Source organism: Dermacentor variabilis, chromosome 11 (genome assembly GCF_050947875.1).
Source record: "Dermacentor variabilis isolate Ectoservices chromosome 11, ASM5094787v1, whole genome shotgun sequence".
NCBI classification, from domain to species: domain Eukaryota; kingdom Metazoa; phylum Arthropoda; class Arachnida; order Ixodida; family Ixodidae; genus Dermacentor; species Dermacentor variabilis.
Window position 1 is genome coordinate 66735087 of NC_134578.1, and position 27982 is coordinate 66763068.

At 42.6% G+C, this 27982-nt stretch overlaps 1 protein-coding gene across 1 annotated transcript; it reads right to left on the bottom strand.

Annotated features, from left to right (window-relative positions):
* Window positions 1-374: 374 nt before the first annotated feature.
* LOC142564306 (metalloprotease mig-17-like) lies at window positions 375-27971 on the bottom strand. The gene is made up of 7 exons (XM_075675257.1): window positions 27905-27971; window positions 26122-26168; window positions 25477-25585; window positions 20496-20660; window positions 1531-1675; window positions 1219-1347; window positions 375-565 (listed from the first exon to the last, which is right to left on the bottom strand). The coding sequence occupies exons 2-7, from the start codon at window positions 26153-26155 to the stop codon at window positions 449-451; spliced, it is 699 nt and encodes a 232-aa protein (XP_075531372.1). The 5' UTR covers window positions 26156-26168; window positions 27905-27971; the 3' UTR covers window positions 375-448.
* Window positions 27972-27982: the final 11 nt, after the last annotated feature.

The following is a 27982-nucleotide window of genomic DNA, read 5'->3' on the forward strand; positions in this document are numbered from 1 at the left end:
AATGTTTGCCTCTTTATCCTTAGTGTTGTAGCAATCACTTAACACAACCGCATGAACCTTTAGAAGCATGCAATTAAAGAAATCTGGTTATATCTCAAAACTGGTGTCTATCTCAAATTTTTTTCCATGCGGATATGACTTTCGATAGCCCCGGCTACCAATCGTCCGTTACTCTATCAGCCTGAAGTAAATAGCCTAGAAGGCAACTCGCGATACGTTATTATTAAGTAATATATTCATATTACGTTGTGTGCCAATACCCACCTACGAGAACAATGCACCACATGAAGTAAAAGTATGCTGCTTATGTTGCAGGTGATCTTAAAAAATTGAGGACAATAATTACATACGCACAAAATGCCGAGTAATTTTTTACTGTCCCTTTTGATTAGTATGAACATTAAATTGCAGTCCAAAAATTGTACAGATTCAGAATAATGCTGAGTCTTTATTTTTGATGCACCGCACTTTTCAAATGCAGGCGAGCTTTTGCAGCTTCTATCCCTCCTTCGTGTGGTGGTTTTGGTCTGGAAGGAATCTCTCCACAAATACCACGGATGCACACCTGAAAAACAAATACCACTTAATTCCGCAACGTTTAGTACTCTCAAAGTTTTGTTACAGCAACGCGCAGCGACCATCGGAATATATCTTTTTTATATCTGACGTATTGTACTATGTGATCATTATGTTTAGTGAAATTCACGCCGTTTCTTTCATTCCCCATTAGGAAAGTTGCCGGCCCTGCGTTTAGGTCCTATGACTTTCCTTGTTGATCTGAAAGTACGAGCTCGCTCAGATTAGGTGCCCACGAACTTCAGTACTTCGATCAATCTGCGTCATATTTATTTTCTGTCTTTTTTATTCGCAACCGTTAAATGACCCACTGAGCGAAAAAGTCGATGGCATTTGTAGCATCGAACTCGCTTCCTGATTCTCACTGGCTCAGACGCTACGTCACGAATTCACCTCGACAGAGTTCCTACTGGCTACGACGCCATGGCACGAGCGCGGTTAGACGGAGCCGAGCGGGAGAGAGGGCCACATATTATATGTGGCCCTCACGCGCCACATATTTCGTGAGGGGAAATGGCGTCGCTGCGGCGCCTCACCCGATGGGTATAGATTACTATCTCTCCAAGAATTACACTTTGTTGACCATCTGCATGTTAAATATTATCATAATGTTCTTCGTTAGTATTGAGATTGTCAGCTTACCAGATTTTGTGTCTCACTACATTTCATGTAATCAGGTGCGGCATAAATATTATTTTCCTTTTCTCCTTCAACTTTGGTCGTTGCGCAGACCACGATGCACTTCTCAATGTTGTATTCATCGCTGTAGAACTGTAAGGCACAATTTTGTATTATTTGTTTGCAGAAATTTCTTCTAGCCTGGCAAATAGTAAATTGATAAATAATATGAAATTTACTCGTACCGCTTTTTTCGCGGCTCAAATTCTAGTTTAGTAAATAGCATAGAATATAGACGTTTTTCTCTTGAAAATATCTTATTGGTAAGTAGCTTACGGGGACGTGTTCTACTATTGCGGCATCCTTGTGTAGAGCGTGACAATATCTGCTTGCGTTGATAATAGGCTTCCGCAAATTTGCTTCAGAAAGAGGAGGCGAGCGCCTTCGCTCCGCATTCTTCAGACATGTGGCCTGTTCAGTTCTGAAAAGGAAGGAGCGCACATTTGGGCGAATTTTATTTTATGTTCGATTTATTCTTTAAATATAACCACGGCGAACACTAAAATTGTGATGAGCTGAATCACAGCAGCATGTGCCTGACCACGCCAGAAAACAACGTAAGAGCGTTCGACACTACTGCAGTAGTAGAGTGGGGATTCCATATCACATATCATTTTATTTATACCCGAATCACGACAAATGATTTTTTGCAGCGATCTCAAACTACCCTTGTCTTTCCCTAGGCGATCCCATCTTCTGCTTTCAAATTTCCTGAATAGCTGCCGTCCTCCTCTTGCTGTTCTCCTGTAACTTTGACGAACCGGCTGTTATTCGCTCTAAGCATTACGTGGCCTGCCGAGTTTCCCTTGTTCCTCTTAGTGTGAGCAACATCTGGTACATCCCCACTCCCCGCCCCTCTGACTTTCATTACAATCCGAAGTACTCGCTAGTCTTTTAGAGTAGCCCCGAGCATTTTCCCATTCATCGTACTTTCACGACTGTTTTCTGTATGGGTTTAAGCAAGCAATTTTGGCGAGATTGTGCACATGCATCGTGACGGAGTTCACAGCGCGCACGTAGTAAGGAAACAAGGACAGGCAGAGTGAAAGATCCCCGACTTGCAACATTTACTTAGGATATTCATTGGGAACACCATCAGGGTTCTTCCGTACTTCCGATAATTCCATAGTGTACAATTATGGAACACTAATTGCAATGAGCAACACCCGCCGTGGTTGCTCAGTGGCTATGGTGTTGGGCTGCTGAGCACGAGGTCGCGGGATCGAATCCCGGCCACGGCGGCCGCCTTTCGATGGGGGCGAAATGCGAAAACGCCCGTGCACTTAGATTTAGGTGCACGTTAATGAACCCCAGGTGGTCGAAATTTCCGGAGTCCTCCACTACGGCGTGCCTCATAATCAGAAAGCGGTTTTGGCACGTAAAACCTCATAATTTATTTTTTTGCAATGAGCAACTCGTAGGGAGGCGCAGCGGTCGTTGCGACTCGCATTCGAAAGTTAAGATCAATTGCACTAAGGCCTACTGTACTAGTCTAATTCATTGCCGTTTTATGACAGTGATGTGTCGAAAATGCATTGTGCCTACTTTCTTGCAATCTAAAAACAAACGTGAACTAGAACTAAATATTCGTCCACGTACAAAGCCTAGTTAAGATAGTGTAGAAAATACAGTAGCCTCTGGACAAAATTCTGAAATTAAAGGTGTAACATATGAACGGAAGTGTGCTACCCTCACGAGCGCCTATTTGATCACTGAACCAAAGTTTATTCTTCTTTCAGCTTACCTATTCTTGGTCGTTGTTTACCATACGGTACTTTTTTACTGTTTGGAAGTGCTTCATAACCACTGATTCTGTATTTGGCAAGTGTATCGGTAGCGCATATGAAGGCTGCTTCCGGCTCTGTGTGTAAGAAGGTTGTGTCTGAGCAGATACGAATTCAAAATAACAAAAATTTGCGAGCAAGCAGCCGAAACTCTTCTATCCTAACTGGCAATGTTGATGTATAGCATTTCACATGCATTAGTTTTTTTTTTATTAACGGAACGTTGTTCTGTTCACTCACAGATTCAAACCAATCTTATAATAATTTAATAAATGTTCAAAGGCTAAGTAAGACGAAGTTGAACAAAAAGGATGTCAAAATATTACATGCGATTATTTATGTTGATAAACATCGGTTATTCACTGAGTACACACAGTAATATTATTGCATGTAAATGCGCCCAAATTGTCTAGCCACCATAAATTGGGCGCACTTTATCGCATAAGTATTTATCTGCCAATAATAGTATAATGATTTTAAAATGATCTCGCTGATTGGTTCTGAAGGTGCACAGCTGCATTTTAGTTATTTTCCTCGTAGAATTACATCTTTAGGCCGCTTATTCGCTTGTTCCCATTTGCTATCATTAACAGATATCTCCTTCCGTACTGCACATTTGACCACCAATTCATTATGGTATAAAAACTAAGCGACGATTTTTCCTACTTGAGAATGTTCTTTGCTGCCACGACTAGGTGTTCAACCAGAACTATGGGGCAGAACTTCATGTATAATTTTCCCCATTAGGCTTTGAAGAATGCTTGGGGAAGGAGGCGGACAGTTTCTTTAAGTTTATGCACTCGACCGTAAATTAAGTCGCAGAATCAGCCTGAACAGGATAGCAGTCCTAACTTGTGGGCCTGCAAAAAAAGAGCCTTTATTATTCATGCATTGGTCAAAAACGACATGCTACTTTCCGGAAAAGTGTTGTGTAGAAGTTACATATACAAGGACAGTGCTTCATAAATGCTACCGTTTTGAAAAGGGGGCCCATATTTGTCAAAAACGCCCTTGTCAATCTCGACGGGTTGGCTTTAACGGGTTAGTAGGGTGACATCGTGGGCTATTCTTGTCAGTAGCGTGGATGTAAAAGAATAAACTGAAAAAAAGTGAGCGCTGTCATTTGGCGCTTCTGGGCAACGCTGAGCTAAAGGACTGACTTAGAAGAAGACGGGAAGGTAGGGGGAGGGGGTGGCAAGATAAAAAAAGAGAGAGTGGCACGGGGACTCATTGCTGGAGGGAGAGGTTGGTAAACCTTAGACAGCTGAACAGAAACCGTCCAATTGAAATTTCTGCACCCGAGGGCAATCAGTTTGGCACATTGCAACTTAGAATCAACGAAGCAAGTAGACAGCTTGGGCCACTGTGTCGCTGTAAGAGGATCAACGGACGTACGGATGGATCCTCTTACTCGGACTAATCTTGTTTTTTATGGTGTTAAAGGTGACGAAGTAGAATGATGGAGTCGGTGAGAAAAACTTATTAAACGTATCTGCCAAATACATGCTGCAATAGAACTGAAGACAGTGCAAAGGGGGCATCGTGTCGGTCGATACAACAAGTTTAAACGACCGATTGTTGTTAGTTCTTTTCCCTGAGAAGGAAAAAATAGATGTCATCAAAAACACAAAAACACTCAAGGGGTCTGAATGCAGTCTGGATCAAAATTATGCAACAGAAACATGAGATATCCGGAAAAGATGATGGAATATGCTAAAATTAAAATAAGCAACATCAGATCTAAGGTTGTTCTAAGTTTTGACAAGCTGATTGTTTACGATAAGAAGTTCACCTGGGACAAAGTCAAACAGGTAATTATTTCAGTCCTAAAGCCGTGAAACCCTGCTCCTAAGACGAACCCTGCTTCCCACAATTTAACAGCCGTTGTTGTAAACTGTAGCAGCATAGTGAACGAAGTAGACTAATTCGCGGGTCTCATTGAATCCACAAAGGCTGACATTATGTTTGGGACAAAATGGTGGCTGATTCTGTCGATTAGTGATAGTTAGGTGTTTTCAAGCCACTTTACCTCTTATCGAAACAATAGGACAAGAACGGGCGGTGGGGCGTTTTTGTTCCCTCATTCTTCTTTACGTTCATCTCTCTTTGATATCGGACATGATGAAGCGGAATCAATCTGGAGAAAAATGGCCCTGACTATTAATACCTCATTTAGTGCTGGATCATTTTATCGCCCACCAAATACTGATGCGGCGACGTTACAGCGGCTGCAGGAGATCGTCTCTCAAACATCAGATCAGATATTTCTTGCTGGCGATTTTAACCTACCAGTCCTGAACTGGTCTCGTGGAAACTGTATTACTATGTCTGCCTGTGGAGAAAATTTGGAAATGAAAAATGTCTTTGACAAATACACGTAACAATTATATTTTAAACCTGTTGCTTTCTAACTGGCCTAATCCTGTACATACTGTGACTGGTATCCCTGGTATGAGTGACCATCTCGCTGTCGTGGCTAACACTAAATATGCGATCAAACGACCCAAGCCACGCCAATGGTGGAAGATACACTGTTTTGATAAGAGTGATAATCTGCTATTTCTCAAAGCTTATTTACTCATTTGTTCATTTTTGAATGCCCCTCCGAGAATGCTGATGCCGGACAACCGTGGTCTCCTTTGAAAACAAAAGTGATAGAACGTACGGCAAAGTATGTGCCGAACATTGATTCAGTTAGACAGAAAAGTGCAAAGCCATGGGTGGCGCCTATCACATTTTGAATTATAAGGAAAAGAAGGCAGGTATATCACATTTCAAAGAACACAAAGTATTTAGTAGTTTAGCAGGTTAGTCGAGATGACTAATGAATATAACGATGAAGTACAGAGTGCAAGGGATCAATACTTCACTCGACCCAATGACAGTAAGAAAAGGAATGCAGTGCTTTTTGGGAAATACGTGAAAGAATGCGGATTTGACTCCAGTGTAGTAAATAAAATTGTTCAGAATAATTCCGCCTTATCCGACGATACAACTAAGGTATCTGGTTTCAATTCTTTTCGTTCTGTATTTTCACCCAAAACTAGTTCAGTGAAATGATGCATGAGGGCTGAGCCATTAATGTCACCTGTCGAACACAGTGTGAATGATATCTAATTATTGTTAGAAAGCATAGATGAAACCCTGGTCCGGATGGTGTTTTTCCCTTCATGTCAAAGCGCTATACCTGCCCAATCGGGTCCTGCCTTTATCTAATCAATACCAAATCTGTTTCTACTGCAGTGCTGCCTGAGGACTGGAAAATGGGACATGCAGTTCCTGTTGATGAGAGCAGTCCAAAAATAATATGTGAATAATTATGGGCCAATTTGTTTAGCATCCGCCTCCTATAAAATATTCGAACATATTTTATACAAATATATAACGAAACATTTATTTTAAATCAGACTATTAGGTGATAATGCACATTGTTTTCGGAAGGGAATGTCCTGCACAATACAGTTGAGTTCTATGACGACTTAGTGTATTAGGTGGATAAAATGGGCAAGCAGACTGCGTTTTCTTAGATTTCAGTGAGACGTTCAACGCGGTTTGCCTCCCATTGTTGCTTCAGAAGCTTCATAGGGTAAATTTTCATCAGCAAGTGTGCCATTAGATGGCCAATTACTTGTCACTGCGTCGACAACCTGTTATACTGAACGGTACCATTCCTTCTTAGGTTGACGTCACATCGGGTGTTCTGCAGGGGGCCGTTTTATGGCCGCTATAATTTCTTGTTTATATGAATGATACTCCTTTTGGGATATCTTCATGTTTACGTCTGTTTGCCGACGACTGCATCGTGTAGAGAAATAGAGAAGATCAACAGGATTCTGTGAATTTGCAGACAGATCTTACAAATGTCATGGTGCGAACAGTAGAAAATGGAACTAAATGCAATAATGTGTTCATTTATCTTTCACAATAAAACGGGAACAAAAGGAAACCCGTTGTTTTTTGAATAGTGACATTAACCAGCTATTTATGTACATATTGTGGGGTGTGGCATTTTTGAGTAATTGCTGCTGGAATTCGCATGAGAATAATGTGTTCACAAAACTGCCAGAGCGCTGAAGTTCATACAATGAAATCTGAAATACTCACCCTCTACCCAAATAAACACTGTTTATATTTCATTCGTTCATCGAAACTTGGAGTATGCGCGTTGTTTTAGGGACCTTCGCCAGACAATCTTGATTGAGCAAATCGATAGAACGCAGAATAGAGCTGCTAGCCCGTGCGAAAATGACTGCTGATTTACCATTGATGTATCTTTGGGTAATTGTTGAAACAACTCACTTTCAACCAAATTTCAAAAGTCATTGAGTTCACTCCATCTTTTAAATAATAAATAAATTTTTAAATAAATAATTTGAGCAATATGTTTGATTTTTGTAGTTGTGTTTTTGTTGTGTGGCAGTTGAGTCCAGCAAATAATTAAAAATATAAATTAAGGGGTTTTACATGCCAAAACCACTTTCTTATTTTGAGGCACGCCGTTGTTGTGGACTCTGGAAATTTCGGCGACCTGGAGTTCTTGCACGTGCACCTAAATCTAAGTACACGGGTGTTTTCGCATTTCGCCCCCATCGAAATGCAGCTGCCGTGGCCGGGATTCGATCCTGCGACCTCGTCCTTAGCAGCCCAACGCGATAGCCACTGAGCAACGGCGGCGGGTGTATTATAATTAGGACTCGCATATGAAGACATTCCAAATTTATAATGCAAGCGTTCTTTCCTCATTCTTGTCAATTTGCGGCCGGTGGGTTCTTCTTTCGCGTCGCTTTCGTAAAAAGAAACCAATGTGTGACCTATGGTGGCATCGACCGTCCGCCATCAAGCCCTGTGCTCTAACCATTAGCCCTGTGCTCTAACGGAAACCAGTAACCTCCGAAACGCTTGACGCGTACGCCATGTGCCACTTCCTCGTGCTGCTGCTACAGCTGGCACTTTGAAACGCCCATCTCCGGGACCGCCTCACTCTCAGCTGTTTGCGCTACGTAGAGACTGCGAAGTTGCACCAGCTTCATTATCGCTCAAGTTCGTAATGATTTAAAATTTCTTCGTCAGCGTACAAATGACATCGTCGTTCTAACATACACTACGTACGATTCAAAATGAGCATGTTTTGGGGAGCAGAAGAATGCAAAATTCACTTGCAAACACGGTGACTGCGCGCATGTTGACGTCCTCAAAAGGAGATACGGCGGCAGCGTGGCCGGTAACGATACGACAGGCGCGGACACGTGACGACGCTACCTTTAAGCATTGGGACGTGCTGTGGGAACCGTGGGACGCAAGCACGCACCGGCTGCAAACATACACGTGAAGGTCTTCGAATTTCCTTCGACGCACCCACTATCTGGAAAGCAAACATAGTTTTTTTTTCAACCTATGGCCGTGGTACCAGAGGTGAAACAACGAACGCGCTTTGAGATCGCAGTGCGCAGCCGCTAGAATCATTGACTTGAAATAGCTTCGAATTCAGCAACAGCCCCAACAGTATCACAGCTAATCGCTGTATGTGCAGCTGTTCCCGACTCTCGTCTTACAAGAAGCATTCAATTTATCTAAACCTCGCCGAACTGTCGTTCTGTCGTCTCAAAAGCCTGGAGGTGTAGTATGTTGAGTCAAATAAAAGAAGGCCAAAGGAAAATGAAAGAATAACAGGTAACGGACTCGCTTCAGACCTTACGTGTCAGCTGGTCATCTGCAAAGGCGCTGCAAACTATTTTAAGCGTGTGATTTTTTGTAAAAATAACAAAATTACTAATGATTGATATTTCTAGGGAGCGCTACAAACCTGAAGTTAGTGTTCGGGTGTGTGTGTGTGTGCGCGCACGCGTTGGTAACCTTATTTTGAGCAGCCTTTTGCAACAGTACGCATAGTGTACCACTAGTTTCGTAGTCGCATTTCATGGTTGTAGTATTTATTGCTTACGCTACAAATTAGGTTGTTCTTCAAGAATTATTGAAGTTTAGTAGGTTAAAAAGTTATCAATAACTAAGAATTTTTTCAGTGCGGTTATATTGTGTTGAATATGTTTTTTTATAATTCAGTACGAAAGTGAAGCTCTGAACGGCTTGCAGACTCAGTTACTCGGTTACAGTCGTGCGGTGGTTAGCACCTCTTGCTTTTTGATGAACGTACTTTTTCTTTTCGGACACCATGATGCACGTTTTAGCGAAATATTTTCCCGACGATAAATGGGTTGTTTATCCGTTGAAGTCGTTGGCAGACCCAGCTACTAGTCTTCGACTGATGTGCGAGCCTGGCGCTTTTGATGGGTTTCGTGGCAGAGTTCATGATGTCAATAGGAGGGAAGGCACCCCGAAACAGTCGAAGCCGAACTTCTGTACACAGGTAAGTAATCTCGTTTTCTTGAGCGCGTAGTCTTTTTCTTTATTTTGACTTTGGTGAACGTGATACGTTAAGCACACCGTTCACTTTCTTCAGGCAAAGCGCATGCCCGGAGCGAAAGCGCGAGAAACTAACGCTTGCTGCCGCCGCTACTTCGTCTGAAGCAATGGTTGCGGGAAAGGGAGCGGGGCCTAACGTGCGTAAAATTGCACGACTTCATTTGTTCTTGTCTAATAACTTTTGATTAGCTCCCCTTAATTTGTATGAGAGAACACTTGGAATTTAAGAATCAGCTTCTCTGCGCAGTGAAGATTTTATACAGTGGCTACCCCGTCTTTCATAGGGGCTCACGTGGGCCGCCTAAGCACTTGTTACCGCGTTCCGATGCGTGAGAGGTGCGCTGCCTATCAAGGCATTTAGGCAGGCATTAAGAGCGCAAGAGAACCGCGACAAATTATTTGGCAGTATGTGTGCAGCTTGCTACGCTTGTACCATACTCATACCGCAAGGCAGGGCTGCACTTCACGTTTACTCATTTCGTAACCATGGCGACCGCCGTGGCAATTTGGGCCTCTTGGTAGCGTTCCGTCTTTTCGGTATTCTCCCGCACTTGCAATGTTGAAAAGCTTTACTACGGCGGCCACGTTACTAATTTTTGTTATGCGGGGCAGCTGACTTGCGGGCTTGCAGTTTTTATGTTACGTGACCTCAAACTCGCATCGGGCATCGAGCGGCATAAACGACGCATAGAAACACATCACACTGTTCCTTCGGACGGCATTGTGTCACATATGTCATTTTATGTGGATTGAGAGGATCTTCTGAAGTGTTATGCATGGCATGCTGCGTTGATAATGTGGGTTAATGAGGCACTGGAGCTTGTTCTACAGATTCTTAAAAATTAGTCATTCATATTTGCGCATTTGGGTAACAGAACCACTCCCTTATGATGTTGTTACCTTCAGCCAAATGTACATCGCTATATGTAACATGGTTCGCGGCTATCTGCTACACGTTCGCACTTCGCATTTTCGAAGGCTCAGGATGGTAAATTAGGCTGCACTTCAAAGTCATGCTTTACACATATTTGAGGCTCCTTTCAGTGGAATACGACTTTTATGTTGTATTAAATGTGGGGTTGAACGAATTCTAGGGGCAGTTTACATGCGTACCTTGTATATGGCGCAATACCCTTCGTTTCCAGTTTTTTACGTCTAATAGAGGGCACCATGTACTTCATCGAAGAGGGCCAAAGAGCTCCAAGAAGAATGTGAAATTCTTAAGGTTAGTTCGAATGTGCCTCACCTACTCATGGCAAATAAGTTTTGCCGAGTAATCCATAACATTTATAATCCATGGCTGGAGTTAGGTATTCTTTCATGCTGTGGTAAACCTTTAATTCATGCGTTGTTGGCCTTGAAGTATACTGCTTTTGGATAGCGGCAATAAATGGGAGAAAAGCCTTGTTAATGCATACCAGATTAAAAAGTACGCATAGTTAAAATGTGGTTGCGACAAATGCTGATCTGGTATTGGCAGATTCCTTAATCGGTACTGACACCTGTCGCAATACTGCTGTAGCTGTGGCAATGCGTTGCCAAGCTCGGGATGATGGGTTCGATCCTTGTGGCGGCTGCCGCATTAAAGGGGCGGAATGCAAAAATGCTCATCCATTGTGCATTGTAAGGACGTGAAAAATTTCCTGGGAGTTAAAATTATTACGGAGTTCCCCACTACGACCTGCCACAAAATTAGATCATTGTTTTGGCACGTAGGCTACCAGAGTTATTTTTTTATCCTTAGTGGCTTATCGTATACCATACGGCTATTGTGATCACTTTTTGTGCCGCAGCGGCTAAGAGCAGCGTGATTTACGCTGCGGCTAATGATGCGGTGCGCCGCAAAATATATTTCGCCATTTCAGTATTGCGGAGAACGGCCAACCGATAAGTCCAGCTTCAGCGCGGTGACTGTACACCGAGACAGAGCTCCAATGAACACAGGTATGGTGACAACGTCGGCAAAAAACACAGCCGCCGACGGGCTCCGCTTGTAGCCTTTCACCGCCAAAACTACTGCAACAAGCATCTTTATCTAGCCTGGCGTGTCGCCGTTGTAGGCGTGCTGTACAAATTTAATAGGCGATAACCCAAACACGCCACCGATCTCCGCTGCCTCTTTGAGCTGGACCGATCCGAATACGCGTTGCTTGCAGAAGCGAAAGGAGCGCCAGTCGGTGCATTGGCGCCTCAATCTACGCTGGGAGAGGAATGACGCGTGCATGAAGCTCACTGCGCAGACGCTGCAGAGCAATGCGCGAAAGGGCGTGTACGCGACTTTCGGCACAAAGCAGCGCGGATACTAAGCTTCAGAGAAGCGGTACAGGTTCTCACTCGTAGAAGTACGCTCACGCTATCATCGCTCTAGGCCTATCTATAGGTCATACCTGATACCAACGATTCGACATCTGCTTGATATCGGCTGTGCACTGTCGCGTGGTCTTTCGTTCTGCGAGAGAGCCGGGAGTATTTTTACGGACGTGAAACAAACATCGTTGTGCGTATCTTAGGACACACTGACTGTCGCAAAGCATTTCTTCCTTTTCTCGACGGCGCTCTGCAGTGTGGCCAGATTCTGAATCGGCATAATCACATTTTCTGTCAGCATTCCCTTCCCAGAGGTTACACGTGCATCAAATGATCGGGTGCTACTGGTGCTAAAGTGTTCTGCATCAACATCAGCTTGATGTCGTGAAAGACACACCCGTTGCTATGCGGCTGATTTGCTAGGAAGCTCGCATCTCTGATGCCAATCTCCATCAAGTGAGATTTTAACTATTATTGTGCTGCTCTGTGGTGTAACAACTGCCGCATGAACACTGTGAAGGCTTGCTTTCGATTTGCTCTGCCTTTTGGTTGTAAAGGATGGGCTACATTTTGAGGGGACGTATTTCCTTTTAGAGCGCAGCTCTTTGGCGTCCGTTCCTGGGTTTCGCGTCGTCGTCGGCGTCGTCGTCGTCGTCGGCGTCGTCGTCGTCGTCGGCGTCGTCGTCGGCCTCGTAACCAGCTCCGCCCCCCTTTCATCCCCCAGCGCTAGCAGCGACCGACTGATACCGCTGGATGCCGCTGACGCCGCTAGAGAGTCAAGATAACGTGACTGCATAGAACACCGTCGCCGCCATGCAGAAAGAGGAGGAAAGGGTCCCCCCCCCCTGTTCTTGTGTGGCGGATAGCTGGGGTTGACTCACTATCGCCGTCAGCGGCATCAGTCAGTCGCTGCTATCTCTTCCCTCCTCCCTTTATCGTGTTGTCCGCTTGCTGCGCGCGCTTCTGCCCCCATCGTTTGCCGCTGGGTGTACACGCCGCCCCCCTCCGCTTCCGCTTACTGCTGGTTGCTCTCGACGGCGGCGATGAGCCTCCGCTTCGGCGGCGCGAACTGCAGGGTCTTCTCGGCGGCGGCGATGAGCTTCTGCTTCAGCCTCGCTTATTGCTGGTTGCTGTCGACGGCGGCGATGAGCCTCCGCTTCGGCGGCGCGAACGGCAGGGTCTTCTCGGCGGCGGCGCTTAGCCTCTGCTTCCCCCACGGCTGTGACAACCTCGCGAGGCACTTGTATAGATCTCGTCTTTGAGAATCAAGCATTGGTGTACCAAGTCGAACATATATCAGTCTATTTCTCCGACCACAAAGCTTCCTTCATGACTGTCAAGAACTGTTAGTGGAGTCTTTGTTAAAGGAATACGTGTGAAAAATAAAAAAAAAATTATGTGATAGCGCATACATGTGTTGCTCGATTTCTTTGCCTCAATCTATCCAAAAGGTGAAACAGCTTATTTGCTGCGCTCAAATTTCGCATTAGGAAGTAACGTAATCGTCGGTAATTTTTTCGTCTGGGAATGTTTATCAGCCTAACTGAGGGGTATAAGTGTATTTGAAACAGCAGCGCGAACAGAGGAGGTCGACAAAATAGGTACGAACACATACGAGCGCAGGATTAACTAAATGTTTATTCTTGCAGACAGGTATTAAATACACTGGTCAACTTGACAAAAATCAAAAGTCATGCATGCGTGGCAGAAACAGCCACGTGCGACAAGAAAAAATATGGAAAAGCCGTGTCATGTCGCATAAACGTGCGTCAAAAATGAAATCTTTTGGACAAATCTCTCGAAAGGAACGAATGATTTGTCCGATAAGTGATACTACCCAACGAGAAATGCTCTTTTAAAAACTGCAACTCTTTCCCACTAAGGCCAAGAGATTACCTATTTGGGCATTTCTTTCGTTTATGATGAATAAATAATACTTCCGTAATTTCTCCGGCCGTGTGCTCATTGCGGCAAAACAAAATTGCTTTTTTCTGCTGTTCGGGCAGAAAGAACGATTGTTTCATCACAAAGACCAGAATACAAGTGAAATTAAGGAAGCATTTTTATTGATCATGAAGAAGACAAATGCATAAGCAATATTTATGTGACCCTCAGTGGGAAGGAGTTGCTGCAGCATTTCTCGTTAAGTATTATTGCTTAGAGGACAAATCTTTCAGTTTTCATGCGTATTTGTTTGTTTTTGACACACATCCTAATTCTTAAGGTCATGTCTTTCGTTACTTTTTTCTTGTACCGGGCCGTTTCTGCTGCGCATTATGGCATTTTCTTTGTGAAGTTGGCCAGTGTGTTTAAAATCTTTTTCTTCACGAATGAACTTCTATTTGAGTCAGCGTTTATGTGCATTCCTACGTTAATTTATCCTTCTCTTCTCTGTTTGGGTTGTTTTGTGAAATATGTATGTACACCAAATTGCCAAAGTGTCCGCAGAATTAATGCATAAAGTTATTTGCATAGTTTATTTCTGGGGGAACGCTATACCGTCTCACCTTTGTTTTTAACACTGATGTAGATTTATATAGTTCAACTTGAAGGAGTACCCTGAGGCAGCCAATAAGAGTGATGGTAACTTTATTTGTCTGTAAGATTTATGAATCTCATCCTTTCAACGCATGATATATCAAATGCCTGTTTGTAGGTATACAAGCATTCGCAGTTTTTAAACATACTAAGCTTTACTTTTCGGTTCTCATAACGCTGCTTTATACTGTGCTTCATTCTCCAGGTGTAGGGACCTTTTTTTATGTTCTAAGTGCATGGGTGTTCTTTTTTGTATATATATTGGAGAAAGAGTTGTCGTGAACTTAAATATGCATGTACATCACTTTCGTTCTAATTTTTTCAACACAGGCGCTGTGGCTCCTTCCGTGTTTCAGTTACTACATTGTCCAAATTTTTATGCAACTTTTATGGATTTTATGCCATATTCTGGTGGAATTTTATTCGCATTTCACCTGGACAGTTGCGGTAACTGGTATTTTGTATATGCAAATATTTGAATTTTTCACTGTCTCACCAATCTCGCTGTCCAGCCATTGGAACCTTTTCTCATGCTTTATAAGTACTATTTCTGGGCTGATTGTTGCAGTATGTGCAGATAAACATTTACTTGGCTGTTGGCAATTGTGTTAGCTTTGTGTTACGGTCGATTTTCTGTGCTAAATAGTGATTTATTTTTCTTATCATCCAAGGTATTAGCCTAGCCTTACCTCTTCATTGACAGAGTTACCACTTAGCTGCTGTGTATAGTCAAAAAAGGCCCCCAAAAGTGCTTTCATAAGCTTTGTGCAAGTGCAGGAAAATTACATGAAAATGAGTTCACTAAGTTGAGGAAACACCACCAACGAACTCTTCTGTACGCCAAATGAACATAAAAAATAAATACTGTGCAGTTCTTGACTTGGACCAGGGAGATAAGCGGCATTCTGCACTAGAAAGCTTTACAAGATTATTCCTGAAGAAAAAAACTGGCTCGTCAGAAACACATGTTTCAGGTGTTTCTCATCATGCCCGACAACTTTCTAAAAGATGTCTCGCCAATTAATAGGTAAGTTGAGTGATGTTACTTTATAGAATAATTGGTCAACATGAATGCATATACATCTCGAGGACAAAAAGCTCAGACACACAAGTCTACTTTGGTACTTCATAAGATTTTAATTGCGGTGAAAGACGTATGCTAAAGTTTGTATAAATTTACGTGAAGTCATTTGTTTCCAGTCTATTTGTTATTTTGTCTTCTCAAAGGCAGCCTATAACTCTTCCTGTGATATGTTGGTGTGCGAAACATTTTAATGCAACGTTCTTGTCATAAAATTAGGTCTCAAGTGAAGACCACAATGATTGTTCTGATTTAATTCAAATCTAGCTTTTTTCAGATGTAATTACGTTGTTAAAAGTGTAGGTACTAGCGCATGTCTCCAGGTTCCATGAAGTTGTGCCTTATATGCTGTTATAATGTTTCATGTGCGCGCATCTTTAGGGTAAATAAAGGAACTTCAAATAGATCAGTGTCCTTTGCCTTTGTGTTAGGGAAAGTTATGAGCAGGCACCGGAGCATGTAACTGTGAATAGCAAATCAATTTCAAAATTATATGAATAAAAATCCACTAGCCGAACGAAATTTCAATCATATTTCAGTGGCGAGCTTTCAAATCGCAATGCCACCTCAACTGGGCCACAATGTACTTTTCAGTTCTGTGGCAATAATAACTCAACAAGAGGTGAACAGAATTACCACATTGTCGTTTCAATGCAGCATCATTAGTAACCCAACCACAATTCAACAGAACGAACACAAAGAATGTCTAAGCACAATGTATTTTTAATGGCAACTTAACAAATATTCAACATTGAGACACCCAATGTGGTTTCAATTAAATTTAAAGGGCCAATGTTCAAGAGCTCTCAACAATAAACCCAATTATATTCCAACTAACTTTCCATGACCTCTTAATAAGAAACTCAATGTGGAGTTTCTTAACATTGGTCAATGTTGACCAATGGTTTTTCAATGTATTCCGAATAATTTTTTCTGTTAGGGCTAGGTTTGTTCTAGGATGGTACAATCGAGGCGAGAGCTGCATTGATATGAAAAGCGTGCTAGAATGGGAAGCGCTCTCCTCTCGCCGAAGAAAACTGCGTTTGAAATTATAATTTCCGATACATCTTAAGACCGGAATGAGCAAATACACTTGAGTTAAAGTCTGCACTATATATCTATAAGATCTGATCATTGTAGACAATTCGAGACTACCAGACAATAGAACGAACCTTCATGCTAATTGCTTTATTCCCTAAACTGTAACAGAGTGGAATCGCTTGTCTTGTGCAGACGTGGATGCATCAATGAAGATGTGTTCTTTTTTTCATGTTGAACCCCCTGCTTACAGGCGCTTGGGCAAAGTAGGTACCTATAAATAAATGCACTTCTGCACTCACTGGTTGCATCTCCGTTGTAATCCGCCAGTATGCATTCTATAATTTATTACCAATTCAAACTCACCGTGAATGAAATTCGGCCTTTTTTGTTGCCTATCCGCCAAAATGAGTATAAGTAGCGGTCTGACATTCAATTCCGGCTTGTAATAGAGAAAATTCTTACATTTTCCTTCTTTCTTTTACAAAGTCTGCTGCACCCTTAATAGGTTTTTTAGGGATAACCGCCATAGAATGAGTTTTACCCACCGCGGTGGTATAGTGGATTTGGTGCCGCGCTATTCAGCCAGAGGGCGTGGGAAGAAATCACGGCTCCATCTGGTCGAAATGCAAATCCATGGGAGGGAAATGCAAAAACGCCCGTGCTTCACACATAGGTGTATGTTAAAGAACCCCAGGCGATCAAAAATAATCGTTTCCCATTATGACATGCGTTATAATCATATCATGGATTTCCAACGTAAACCCAATAGATAATCAAGGGTGACGATGGTGGGTTCATTGGCATAATTTGACTCAAAGTAGTTGAGCGCAGCAGACCACGACGATAAAAGAAGGCAAATTAGAGGCAAATATAGTTTATTTGCAGTGCGCCTTTACAAGCGGCTTCGTCATTTCCGATTACCTTTATAATCGTGCGCTAAGCGCCCAATGTGCCTTGTCATGTTCTTTGATGAACTTAAACTCTACATCTTACACTCAAATTTCCGTTCTGAACGAGAAATAAAATACAGAGAATCATACCTTATCCACCAGTTCAAGGGATTGCAATCACTAGGCGTAAACGTTTCAAAGGGAACTTCAGAACCTATTCGCTATGATAAATTTTATGCTATAGGCAACAGCACTTCGTTTGCTTGCTTAGTGTTTTCTTTTTTTCTTTCTTGTTTTTGTCTCCTTCTTTCTACGCCTTTCTATTTTTTTCTCTTTCATTTATTTCTTTATGTATTCTATTTCATTATTTTGTTTATATTCAGGAGCACTGGTTTCTGCCACTCTTTCTATGATCTCTTTCACAGACGGCATATAACCCACGACCACCAACCAAGCAGGTAATAGAACGGTGCTGTGCACGCCGTGGACACGCCGACTGACACACAGCTACGTGATTGGCACATGTGATTGACAGACGGCCGTGGCAGCAGCCTTGTGCACAGCACTCCTTTATTCTCAATTCTACACCCGCGCTGTTAACACACCTTCGCTCGTTGCCGCACCCACCAGCCTTACCCCCTCTCCCCTTTACAAGAACCCTACCTATATATACTGTGCCGAGGAAAGCATATGTCGCTTTGAAAAAGACAAGACCATGTGCCGAAACAGTGGCTCCCGCTTTCACCTTATTCTCGTTTTGCTCATCGTCTTGAATTTCCATCTCCCGCCCTCCCCTTGTTTTCCCTCCTCCTGTTCTCACGTTTCTTTACGCTCAACCCCCTTCCGACCAGAATTAAATTTATTTTAGAGAATGATCTTTCCTAGGATGTCGCTCATTCTAAGTTCAGTTTTTCTGGCGCTCTGCTGTCGCGTTTTGACAACAGCGTCTAAATGTGCTATCAGCGGAAGCTGGTGCCATCGTCACGTGAAAAAAAGATTCTCTATTAGTTGAGGAAATAAAAATCTGGAGGACGCCTAAGCTTCGCTTTTAAGAGTAGAACGCGACACCATACAAAGATCCCTAACTGGCTCTCACGCTTCCAGGCAACTGCGGCTTCTGTAAGCGTAATGTTTACCGGGAAACACTGGCTTTCTGGTACAATCGCGGCCTCTTGCTTGGGCCGCGATGCCTTGGAGGCAAGTGCTATATGGAGGTGTTATCTCCGTGGCCTCCGAGATTTTCGCGGTCCCGAGGTCTCGCATGCCCGTTACTGCTCTATAATTTGTACAAACGATTGAAAAGGGGTTTGTGTGAGTGTCCGCGTAATAGAACAATGCTTTTATCGTTTATTCAAGTCACAATTCGACGTTATTCGACGCCTGTAGGTTGTGTCAAAGTCATAGTTTACGATTTGTATGAGGTGTTTTACTTTGAGAAATTCAATTAGTTCCGTAACTGTTTTGCGATACACGGAGCGTCTGCGTGGTTCCGTGTGCGTGGTGTGGTTTCCATGGTACGGAATGATTGCTGCCGACGCTGGACGGGAGACGCCTGAGGCAGACGCCGGATTTTCTGCGACATAGGGCCCTTAACGCTGTCCCGTGAAAGTATGCAAGTATGAACAAGTGTATTTCATTGCGATAGTGACTGTAGGGACAATGCAACCGCACTCCTGCGGTAGCCGTCGCCGTCATGTTCCGTAATAATTCCAAGGACGATAACACTGTCGCCGAAGGCCGTACGCTTTATGTACGTGTTAAAGCGTGCGAGTTGAGCCGACAATCACGCGTTACTCTGGCCCGCGCGAAACGGAGAAAAGCAAGAAGGAAGGGCGCTGTCTTCCATCGGGCGCGAGGCTCTGGTGGTAGGGGGGCGGCGGCGTTCTACTCTGGCTGGAACTGGCTATGTGACAGCTGAACGTGTTCGCGCGGCCGTACCTTAAGAGAAAGCTTTTGCTCGGGTGCTCCTATCTAAATACATGTAAAAGTAGAATTCGTTTTTCTCGGCAACCACTGCACCAAATTTGACGAGGTTTCTTGCATTTGAAAGAAAAACTTAAGATCTAGTGACTGTTGGTTTCGGATTTTTGATTTAGGTTGTCAATTTTTTATTAAAAATTGGCAAAAATTAGAAATTTTCAAAAACGAAACTATCAAGTTTACAACTCTGTAACTCAGCAATGAAAATTCATAATACAATTCCGTGAACTGCATCTAATAGTACATCTAAAGCGGACAAAGTTGATAGGTTACACATGAATGTCAAAAAATATCGTAAAATGGAAATATAGGTTTTGCAGAACCCTTGTAAACAACGTAACAAATGCACGTAAGATATAAAATGACATTTCGAATTTGTCCGCTTTCAATGATCTCATGGATCTCGCTTACAGAACCGCGATATCTGCTCTTGATGCAGAGTTATGAATTTGTAAACTTCATGCTTCTATTTTTTTTCAAACTTTCGAATTTTTGAAAATTTTTTAACAAAATTCAGGACCTAAATAGAAATTCCGTGACCAACAGTCACTAGAATTTCACTTTCCCTCTCAAATGCAACAACTTTCATTAAAATCTGTCCAGGGGTTATCTCAGAAAAACGTTTTTGCGTTTTTACATGTATTTGAATAGGCCGCGTCGGGTTTGGGCCCGAGCTAAAGCTTCCTCTTAAGATAGGCACGCATTATGAGCAAAGTATAAGTGCGTGGATGACTCGAACCTTTGTGCATGCTCTCTGTTCTCGGCGCTCAGTATACATCTGAGTGATCGAAAGTACGAAGCTCAGTTCCTTGGCTGGTGCTGAAATGCTTCATGTAAACGTTTAGCAGCGAGTGTCCGCGGTCATCGAGTGTGATCTGTTAATTTTCGCTGTGTGCGCTGACACCCTGTTTGTTAATTTAGTTAGCAAGCGGTTGTTTACAAGCTGATGCAGCTGAGAAAAGTAATATCTTTATTTTGTATGGGTGTCTGCTAATTTGCTATCGCAATCGATGATTCTCCTTTCAGGGGAAACTGTGACTTTCTTAATTAAAATCTTAGATATAGTCCTTAATCCTCCCTTAATGCACTTGCAAAGCATACAACTTTCAGTGTTTGCGAACCGACCGTATGGCGAGTATTGGTCTTCCAATTAAACAGTTTTTAGTTTTTGTACAGAAAAGTGAAAAGAAGAAAACTCACTTTAGGTACACCACAACTTGATCGCGGGTGCACGGTGACAACGGAAGCAGTTCGTGCGATGGCGTCGCTGTCATAATGTACTGTTTATTGTCCGGGCAAACTGTCGCACCGGGGCTGTTTGGAATGTAATCAGTTGCTGGTTCACCGTCATGCTCAGATCCTAGACTGAAATACGTAAAATAAAATAAACATCCTGAAGTTCTCATGCGTATTTAGTGATTTTTTGTCAAATGCTTTTGTGGGACTTCTGTGGAAACTGACATAGGTTTGTAGAGTATGCACAACATTACTGATCTAAAATGCAGTTGTTAGAGACTTTCCTGTACGAACAATATTTCGAAGACCACTGAACAGTGCTTTCGCGAATTCTCGTTCATACATACCAATATCTTAGAATCTGCTGATGAGGATAGCAATAGGGGCTTGTTGGTACGGCACATCTTACTTTATTATAGCGCAAGCTTCACACAGCGCTGTGTGTGTAAGATGTGCCTTATGTAGTCCGTGTCAAGTTTGCGCTATAACAAAATAAGTTAGAATCTGCGCTTTCCTTATCATTTCTTCCCTTGGGCATTCTGTAAAGCAATGTGTTTTCCGTGTGTCGCTGTAGTAGTCGCGGATCGAATGCTAACCTTATCCTCTAGCGGAATTGATCATCTATGTTGAAACAGCCTGTAACATTTCCGCTACAATATGACCTATCAGGCCGTCCCACTTCTCGTGGCTCGGAATGAAAGAATACAAAAAGCGGTGTGTTTATTAGGAGCCTTCACTTGAAAAGGTTTGTTCTCAATTCACAGGAAGATATATATGAATTCCTCTTCGGTTCATCATCAGTGTATTTTCGTTATGTCCACTGCAGGACAAAGGTGACTCCCTGTGATCCAACAGCCCCTAGGTTGCGCAAGGTGATTCCAACTTACGCCTGCAAATTTCGTAATTTCATCACCCCACTTAGTTTTCTGCCATCCTTGACTGCGCTTTCTTCTCTTAGCGCCCATTTTGTAACTATAATAGTTCACTGGTATCCATCTTATGCATTACAGGGCCTACCCAGCTCAATTTCTTTCGGTTGTTCGGTATTAGAATGACGGCTATCCCCATTTGCTCGCTGATCCACACCGCTCTCTTCCTGTGTTTTAACGTTACGCCCAACATTTTGCGAATCATCAGTCTTTGAACTCTTCTAGCTTATTGTCGACTTCTTTGCCAACGTCAAAGTTTCTGCTCCATTTGTTAGCACTGGTAAAGTGCGCTGATTGTAGAAATTTGTTTTCAGTGATAGTGGTAAGCTCCCAGTGAGGATCTGGCAATGACTGTCAAATGCACTCGAACCAATTTTTATTCTGTAAATTTCCTCTTCATGATCAGGTTTCATGATCATGATTTCTTCTTCCTGAATTCACCTAGATAAACGTACTTTCTATCGACTCGAGATGCTGATTGGTAATACAGCATACGTGTTCCCTAGTCATGATATTGAACATTATCTTTCTCTGCTGCATATTATTCTTCAATCCCTCTTCTGCAAATAGTCGGTTAAGGTCATCAATCATTTGCTCTAAGTCGTCTCCAGTGTTACTGAACAGCTAAGTGTCATCTGCAACGGTTTGGTATCATTAATGTCTATGGTGGCTGTAGATATTCACCGTTTAACCCAACTTCGAAGCGCTAGCAGTCTAATAGTTTGAATACTTCAAAGCACGCAGTGAATAGCTTTGGAGAGATTGTGCCTCCTGGCCTGATAGGTAACATTCCAGTTTTCTTGTGGAGAATTAAGGCAGCGGTGGAATCTTTTCAGGTATTCGCAAAGTTATTCACGTATGCTTGCGCAACGCCTCTACGACCGCTGGTATTTTAACTGAAAAAGTGCTTTTTCATAATCTATGGCGTAACCGAAATTTTTTTAAGCTTCCAAGCGATGAAGAATGTTTAGCTTGCAGAGCTTAGCCACAACGCACATGAAATATTTTCTCCAAGAATGGCAGCTATGCACTGACTTTAGCATACTGTCAAATCCACGCAAAAATACTATTCGTGGACTTCATTTTGCCGCCTTGCTTGCTACCTTATTCCGTCTGACGTGTGCGCGTGTTAAAATGTGTAACTTATTTAGCACCTTTATTGTTTGTTTCTTGCGTTACACCCTAGTCAGTGATCTGGCGTCCGAGAGCAATGCTTATACGTGACAATGGAAATTCTGCATTAGGTATCCGTACAAATACGAATGTTTACGTGTTTTCTTCACAGAAAAAAATCATTCTAGCCCAAGTGTAAAAAGATAAGAACTTATGAATGGGAAGATTAAGTGAATTTACAGAAAATAAATAACTTGAACATAACAATATTTTGGTTGCTGGTTGGGAAAATTGGTGCTTTTGTGAGCCCGATTCACTACATTTTGTTAAAGATTTTGACTGTACATATCCATGGTGGACAAGGGTAAACATGGATAAAGACAAAGAATTACCCAGATCCTAGGGACTGTGGGAATCGATGTAAGTGAAACTTTCTGTGCCGTTTCCTTTGATTGATATTACATGGCAGTGCTACTCATGAGATGCGGCAGCCGTGATGTGATGTTAAAGGTTGCCTTGCGTACACAACTTCTCTTTGTTTAGGTAGTAGAGACAAACACCTAATGAGACGTTATGCAACAAAGCAAGTGAGGCGTGCAGACAGGACACAATAGTAGAGAAGTGCACAACACGAACGCCGACTATCAGCTGAAGCGAGCACTGAGGCGAAAAAACAGACACAAAACTCATCTGCGCATGCTCAGTAATGGTAACACCACGTGTCAATCGGGTACACGTGCCGGTCTACGTGAGAGATAACTGTTAAGGCACTTAATCTCTTCCTTATGTAAAGTAATCGGAGGCTGACTCACGCACGCACTTCCACCATTATAGATATGCCATGCCTCTACCATAAGACGCGTATCTTCATTCTTATGCCTGTACAATATCGCGCATTCATCTAGGTCTGGCGTGCAGTTACAATCTCGGCAATGTAGCGAAAGATTAGAAGGTGATCCACCGGTTAACGACATTTTATGTTCCATTAGACTCTGATTGATACACCGTCCCGTTTACCCTACGTAGAACTGGCCACAGCTAAGGGAATTTTATAAACCACACCCATACGACAGTCAGTACACCTGTTGTTGTTATTGTGCTTCACTGGAGAAATATCACTTGGTTTCTTGTCTTTCACCCGCTCCTTTTTTACTCTTTACCGCAGCGCATATCTTATCTAGCATATTGGGAGCAGTGAAAGCAACATTAACATCATATTCTACTTTCAACTTTTAAGCCTGTGCGACACTGAATGAATATACGGAATAGCCACTACTCTTTTTTTTTTGCTATTACTGTTTTCTGTAATCACGTCCGTCCCTCTCGAAACCGACTTCTTTAGGCGCTCAGCCACAGTGGCCACTGCTAAACAAGGATAACCTGCTTCTAATAAGCGCCGGACCTGCGCATTAAAACTGGCGCTTATTTTGTGCATGCAGGATCTGGTGAGGGAATTCTTAAGGCACGACACGGCAATTCGCCTTCGGCAAACGCCTTCGAAGATCTTGGGGAGTACTGCCAACAAACATGATTTTGTTCGAAGACCAAGGAAATGTCAAGAAACTGAATTACGCGTCGCTGAGGAAATTCCTTGTTAAACTTTAAACTTCCTCCATAAAGTTTAAATTGCTCACTTACAGAGGTAGCAGCGGAATTGAATTCTTCGCTCTTGCAGAAAATCAGGTAATCATGAACGTAACGAAATATCTTGATAACGCTGTCACCTAAGGCTTTGTCGAAGCAGTTGTCAACCTTACTCAGGTAAATATTGCTAAGAATAGGGGCTACCTTTGAGCCAATACAAATGCCTGATTTTTGTAGAAGAACGCCATCTCCCCACCCAATCAGCGTCGACTTCAAGTACATTAGAATAACTTCTAGAAAAGCTCCCGTGGAAACACCGCCTCTGTCAATAAAAGCTGACTCTTGCACTTCTTCTTTTATCCACTTATTTACGGAATTTAGCAACCCGTCATGCGGCAAAGAATAATACAGGTCTTCGATATCAGTACTAAAAGCTGTACAATCACCAGGATTTTCTTTTCTCATATACTGAACTAGTGCCTGAGCATGCGCAGATGAGTTTTGTGTCTTCTTTCTTTTTTCGCCTCAGTGCTCCCTTCAGTTGATACTCGGCGTTCGTGTTGTCCTGTCTGCGCGCCTCACTTCTTTTTTGCATAGTGAATCCTTACCAACTAGCTCAGATTTCTGTCGTTTCTGTCGTTCTAAGCTTCATTTCTAGTGAGGCGTGTTTAGCAGTAGCGGAAACGTACTGTACCTCACCTTGCATTATAACTTTACCACTTTGACCACAACCGCTGCATTGTCGAATATGAGCGCTTTCTTGATTGAAGAGACCCCAAACCAGGCATGCTTTCTGACGTCGCGTTTTTCTCTACCACGGTTCTTCCAAGTGCGCAAGCTGCCACGAGTGAAGATTGGCGATGATATTTTTCATTCGTTTTCCTACTGCGCTGGCTCTAGCCACCCTTTGTGTCGCGGCTTTAGCTCCTCTCTGGACTATTATATAAGCAGTGAAGCTTCTGCAATGCTTTTGCGGGGCGCGCACGCACAATTGCAGCCAGCCAGGGAGCATTACGGTGACTACGAGTGAGACTTCTTTGCAATCGTCTTATAGACTCCAATCGATACATGCCTTTTGACGTTGCAATTTCCCTCACCGCGGACCTTGCCTTGTAGATTATGCATGTTCTCACCCCTCTGTCAATGAAAGAGGAAAAGGAAGTGTTCCTGTCTATGTTCAGTATTGCGGTGTGAGCATACTTGCAAAAACGCACCCGCTATCAGGAACGTTTGCCTTAAAAATAAATGCTCGTACGTTGGGCAAAAATTTTAGCGTCTATGTAGAGCCATGTAACTTAGATGTATACATGTATACTTACGCATGAAGTGTTTCATGAGCAATAGTTGTCATGCCTTTCATGGTGGTGGCGTCATCACTAACCAAAACACCAGCGAAATCGCCGCAAGCTGAACCAACATATGCCATTCCTTGAAGAAAGGTAAAACATATGCTAAAACGAAATGCGCAACAAAAGCGAGCATACCCATACACACACACGCAAAAAAAAGAAATGTGTAGTTCCTTGTGAACTAGTTCAAGAAGTTAAAGCTGGAAGTCTTAAATTTATCTAGTCACCATTAGGAATGCATTTTACGTCGCACCGTTTGCTAACATGAGCTTTATTACGCGGGCGTAAGGTTTATATTTTTTTAGTTTTATAGCACTAGAATTGGCGATCCCTATCGCAGTCCCTATAATCACGATATGAACAACTGTGGAACTCATAGATTTACCCGTTTGTTCCCAGATATCTTTCGCGACAAGGCTTATGCGATCATGTGAACGTATCAGGTATCCATATATATCCTCTACGTTTGTATATATTAGAACGTCCCATATGACCATGTGAAAGCAGGCTTCATATTTACTAGCGACACCTTCATTGAATAAATTATTGGCAAACGTTACATTGAGCAATTATTTGCCCTACATGACATAGTGTAAGAATAAAATAAATACTCACCTTTCACTTCGTGATACCCGCCTTCGAAAGTCATGGCATAGTTCTGCCTGCGCGATTTATTAAGAAACTGTATAAATCGTACCGCGCACAATTTTATTGCTTCTTAGGAAGTAGAGAAAATTGATGCTTATTCTGGTGCTGTAGTAGGATGCTTGCAATTATAGGTACCAAACTTAGTATATTTATATTAGGTCCCCGAGCAAATTGATTTTGAGTAACACAGCCTTGAATTCAATTGAAATGTGTTGTTCAAACAATGTTTCTGGTGCTAACGTCGAGAACCTAATGTGGGCCCTGAACTAATTAAGACCGATGTACTATTTGGACCTAACATCACGGTGGAGTTTAGAGCTTACAAATGTTTAACTCAGTCCGTATTTTGAATATTTCACTCCACCTATAAGTACCTTTCTGAATATTTCTCTACCTTTCCGAATATATGCCTGCTTGAGCAGAAGGTTACTTCTGATTACCTGCAGTAACATTACATAAACAAACATCCGTGCGCCACACTTTTAAGCAATTATAGAACAATGCGACAGCCCGCGTTTCCGAAGCCAATACATGTATCGTAAAGGGTAAAACAAAATAGTAGCCATAGAAATCAGCAAGAAACCAGTGTATTAAGAAATAAGCAGCAACAAAAGGACAGCGGAATTACCGTACATTAGTAAAGTTTAGGGATTGATGGAAGGCAGAAGCGGTGTATTACAGGCTCGCATAATTTTTTTTTGAGCACACGGGCATGATAAGGCTGCAGAATTATAAACTATTATTTTTGTCCGAAAACCAAAACATTGGTAAAAAAGCAAAGCGCTAGAGAAATACATTAATTAAGCTAAGCACTTTTATTGGCCGTGCGAATTGCAGCACACGGGACAGTTATTTACATCTTGTCTCTACAGGAAACATTTTTAAATCTTTTGTGGGAGTTTTGTATAAAACAGGTCAGTATTGTATATTTCGTAAATTTTTCGTCGCTTGACATGTAAGGATTATTAGCGCATACACTGGGGAAATTGAAGAATCGAGGGGGTGTGAAAATACTGGAAAGACTCGGGCAGTTATAAACGGGTATAGAACGTCAAAGTATACTGGCGTTGGTAATTCTGCGTAAGGAAATATTATTGTGATAACTATTCCTCTTATGTTAAGTTGCAATATTTATAGTTCTTGATTTATAATGTACGTATATAATTTACTATATGTGCAAAATTACCGCATAGTTGCGGTGGCTATATGCTAACGCTTAGATGGTAGAGCAGCTTGACAATAACGCGCTATTCGTAGAGAGAACTTTTGAACGATAGAAATGCACTCTATTTAATGAATCTCTGCTGCAACACTAGAAAGGCAATGTTAGAGGGGTCCTGAAACTCATTAAGAACATAGTCAAAAGAAAAGCGTTGCCGATATGGCGAAGAGACTCTCTTTAACATTTGAGCCGAATATAGTTGCAATGCATGCAGCAAGGAATTTTCCATCACACGTCATAATGAGGGAACAATTCCTTGCTTTTACCTTCTAAATATCGCCATCAATAGCATAGAGGCCCACCAAAAGCTATAGGCCTAATTCTCAGTAATACCAGTATCGCTAATGTTGACCAAAATGAACGAAAAAAAGGATGTGGCTGTGATCATGGTAAGACGGAGAAAGCATTGCGTCTTTGCATGGCCGGTCTACAAACTTCAGTAGCGCGTAGATACGTGGCGTCTGAGGTAGCAGCGGCGTGCTGCGCATCGTATATGCTGCGTTATGGGGTGTCGCCATGAGCCCTCACCTCAGTGAGACGTTAAACTTTCGGGTGGAGCCTTGCTCACTTGCCTCTTTCCCTGCGTAGCTTCCAGTGCGCTAGGGA

Bases quoted from the DNA above. Each gene is read 5' to 3' on its own strand.
- LOC142564306 (XM_075675257.1), bottom strand. From the start codon at position 26,155: ATGACTTTCGAAGGCGGGTATCACGAAGTGAAAG. The intron at 20,661-25,476 runs GTAAGTATACAT...TACGTATTTCAG, and splicing joins GCTCATGAAACACTTCATGC to TCTAGGATCTGAGCATGACG. The intron at 1,348-1,530 runs GTAAGCTACTTA...TGTGCCTTACAG, and splicing joins CAATAGTAGAACACGTCCCC to TTCTACAGCGATGAATACAA.